Source organism: Eimeria acervulina, genomic scaffold (genome assembly GCF_000499425.1).
Source record: "Eimeria acervulina Houghton genomic scaffold, Eah_scaff932, whole genome shotgun sequence".
NCBI lineage: Eukaryota > Apicomplexa > Conoidasida > Eucoccidiorida > Eimeriidae > Eimeria > Eimeria acervulina.
In genome coordinates, this window is record NW_013547069.1 from 10,001 (window position 1) to 13,836 (window position 3,836).

The window sequence follows — 3,836 nt, forward strand, 5'->3', positions numbered from 1 at the left end:
GTCCACAGACGTCTTTACGTTTGTTAGTCTACCCTGCGGTTTAGGGTTTACTAGCTGAGGGTTTAGGGTTTAGGGTTTAGCTGCATGCTTAGCATTCAGAGAGGAGAGTGCTTCGGGGTTAGGGCCCAGGAGCGGCTTTTAGGGTTTAGAAGCTGGTTTAGGGTTTAGAGTCTAAGAGCTAGGGTTTAGGGTTTATAAGGTGTTCTAGGGTTTATGGGGTAAGAGCGGTTTAAGGGTTTAGGGTTTAGGGGCCGTTCTAGGGTTGAGGAGATGTTCTACAGTTTTGGGGGTCTTCCTCTAGGGTTTAGGGTTTAGGGTTCAAGGGTTTTCTTAGGGTTTAGGGTTTAGAAACTGTTCTAGGAGCCGTTCAGGGGTTTAGGGTTTAGGTGTTTATGCATAGAGAGAGAGACAATAGAGGGCGCGGGGAGACACTTATTTTAATGAGAAGACAGAAGGAGACAGGAGACAGACAGAGACACAGAGAGAGACAGAGAGAAGGAGACAAAAAGAAACAAAAGGAGACAAAAGGAGACAGAAAAAAAAGGAGAGTGAAGGAGACAACACAAGACAGAAGAAGGAGACAGAAGGACAGAGAGGGAGACAGATCAAGAGAGGGAAAGGAGACAGCTGGGGAGGGGGGGAGACAAGAAAAGATATGAGGAGACAAAAGGAGACAGAGAAGACGAGAAAAGATATAAGGAGACAAAAGGAGACAGAGGAGACAAAAGGAAACAAACAGACAATGTAAGAACAAGACAAAAGGAGACAGCTGGAGACAGAGGGAGCGGACAGCAGACAAGAGACAGAAGAAGCAGAGAGGGAGACACGAAAGGAGACAGGCGACCGAAGGAGACAGAAGACAGCAAAAGATAAAAGCGACAAAAGAGAACAGAAGGAGGCGAAAGGAGACAAAAGGCACAGCAGAGAGCGAAGGGGGGACAGAAGGAGACAGGAGGAGACACAAAAGGAGACAGAAGAAACATAAGAGGACAGAAGGAGACAAAAGGAGACGCAAAAGGAGACAGAAGGAGACAGGAGGAGACACAAAAGGGGACAGAATAAGACAGAGGGAGAGACAAGGAGACAGATAGGGGGGCGGGAGGGGTCAGAAGGAGACAGAAGGAGACAGAAGGAGACAGAAAAGAGGACAGAAGGAGATAGAAGGAGACAGAAAGAGACAGAAGGAGACAGAAGGAGACAGTAAGAGGTGCGGCGGGCCTTGGGCTTCGCTCTATGGGGGCGCATCACCACTGAGGCCCTTGGGGGCCCTTCTCTGTTTCTCTGTCTCTTTGAAGCTTCATTAATTTCTTTATCTCTCGCATAAAGGAGTAATAGAAGTCGATACAGACAGCAACAGCAGCCGCAGCAGCAGCAGCAGGAGCAGCAGCAGCAACAGCAGCAGCGGCCGACGCGTAGTTTGTGTCGAGAAGGCCCCGCGTGCCTTCTGTGTTCTTCTTTGCCTTTCTTTGATATCTGCTGTTTATTTATATTTTATTCATTTATTATTATTATTATTTGCTTTGTTATTTAGACAGAAGACCGCAACTGTCTCCTGTCTCCTCTCTGCTGTCTCCTGTCCCCTCGCCAGCTGCCTCAGAGCCCTCTCTCTCTTCTGGGGTACCTCTTTTGTTTGTCTCCTCCTAAACATTTTGAAGCTTCACAATCTTAAAAGAGACCCATTTGGGTGCAGCAGTAGCTGCAGCAGCAGCAGCAGCAACAGCAGCAGCAACAACGGCAGCAGCAGCTGGACCACCGGCCGCAGCGGCAACAGACCACTGGGCCTCGCTGCTGCTGCTGGTGCTCTTGAGGGTTTGTTTGTTGTTTGTTTGCATTTATTAGTTGAAGTCTCTCTGTAAATTAATTAAAAGGGTTTAGTTATTGCTTAGCTGCAGGCATGCATCAAGCAGTGCAGCAGGGGCCCCCAGCCAGCTGGGGGCCCTCCTGTACCCTGGGGCTAAAGGCCTATGATGCTCAGAGCAGGCTTACATCAGGGGCCTCCGATGCAGCAACAGCAGCAACAGCAGCAACACGAGCAGCAGCACCACCTCCACGAGCATCAGTAGCACCAGCAACAGCAGCAGCAGCAGCAGCAGCGGGGGCCTCCTGGCTACGGAAGTGCCCCGTCTGCTGCTGCAGCCTCGCGGCCTGTGCATGCGATGCAGCAGCAATAGCAGCAGAACATAGAAGGCAGCAGCAGCAGCAGCAGCTGGTTCACCAGAGGAGACAGCAGCTGCAGCAGCAGCGCGAGCAGCTGGAGCGAGTGAATTCCATCCAGCAGCAGCAGAAGATGCTGCTGCAGCAGCAGCTCAACAGCAACGACGAGGAGGACCCCCCGTTAGTCTACCCTGGGGGCCCCCTTGTGTCTTGCAGCTATCAGAAAAGGGGTACTGATGCTGCTGCACCTCGGGGGCCCCTCACAGGCTCAGGTGTCTCCTGGAGTGGAGGCGCTGTCTCTTCATGGCAGCAGCAACAGCAGTGGCCGCAGCAGCAGCAGCAACGGCAGCAGCTGCAAGGCAGAGGTCGCTCTGCTGCAGCAGCGGGCAGCAGCATCACAGGTGAAATTCAGGGGTTGTTGGGCCCCCGTGTGCTTGCTGCCTGCAACCAACTGCAGCAGCAGCACCAGCAGGGGTCAGACAAGGCCCCTCTAGAGGACCTTATGCTGTATAAAGTGTCTCCGAGTCGATCAACAGCTGCTGCTGTCGCTGCTGCAGTTATTGGCGCGACGGCGGCGCCTAAAACTGTTGTTGCTGCTGCTGCTGCTCCTGCCCTGTGTCCCTCCTGGAGCCTGCAAGGGACAGGAGAAGCCCCTTCCAGCAGCAGCAGCAGCAACAACAACAACAACAGGGAGCAGCAGCTGTCTGACTGCCAAGTTGCCCTGCAGTGTCTCGGCATCTCCCAAAGGAGACAAGGAGACAGAAAGAGGGAAGGAGACAGAGAAACAAAGGAGTCTCTTCAGCCTTCTCTTGAGGCCCAGAGGTCCTTCTTCAGCAGCAACTGGCTACCAGGGACTCAGCAGCCACTTGCTGCTACTAACACGAACGCTGCTGCTGCTGCTGCTGCTGCTGAGGGGGCGGAGGTTCAATATCTTCCCCACGAGGCCCGCAGATCGCCAGTGTCTCCTTCTAGACAGCAGCCTGCTGCAACAGCAGCAGAAGGCCTCTGCGAACCTCCATCCTCAAGGGAGACAGCAGAAGACAGAGATGAAGGCATCTGGCAGGAGACACCCCAGGGACGGCGGGCCCTAAGGGCGTATCTTATAGAGCTGCAGACCCGGCTTGCTGCGGCTGAGCAACAGGTGGGTTTGCTGCTGCTGCTACTGCAGCACGAGATTTGCTGCTGGTGCTGCAGTTGCTGCGCGGGAACTGCTGCTGCTGCTTCTGCTGCTGCTGTTGGTAGGTGCACTAACCTTTTCTTTTTTGTCTTTCTTGAGGGCAAAGGAGACAGTTGCTGTTTTGTTTCTTCAGGCCACGCACAACTTCGTCGGGTGTCTCTACAGAGAAATTCATTTACAAGGGCTCAGCCAGCAGCAACTTCTCCCTCAGGGGGCCCTCACTGTTGGAGAGCCCCTCGCTGAAGGGGGCCCCTCAGGGTCCTCTCCTGACGGAGCAGGTCGAGAGACACAGGAGGCAGCAGACAGTGCTAAGGAGCAGCAGCAGCAGCTTATGTTGCTGCAGCAGCAGCTGCGGCTGCTTAGCAGCGAGAGAGAGGCAAGTGCTTCAGTATAGGGAACTGTCTCCGTTCGCGGAAATGCTGTTACATGTGTCTCCTTGTGTGTCATTTATGCGTCTCCGTATGTGTCTCCGTATGTCTTCTACACTGTATCCTAAAGCTTCTCT

At 53.5% G+C, this 3,836-nt stretch overlaps 1 protein-coding gene across 1 annotated transcript; it reads left to right on the forward strand.

Annotated features, from left to right (window-relative positions):
- Positions 1–1,894: 1,894 nt before the first annotated feature.
- Positions 1,895–3,725, forward strand: EAH_00052360 (hypothetical protein, conserved; the record flags this gene model as incomplete). The annotated part of the gene is made up of 2 exons (XM_013391161.1): positions 1,895–3,295; positions 3,465–3,725. The coding sequence occupies 2 exons, from the start codon at positions 1,895–1,897 to the stop codon at positions 3,723–3,725; spliced, it is 1,662 nt and encodes a 553-aa protein (XP_013246615.1).
- Positions 3,726–3,836: the final 111 nt, after the last annotated feature.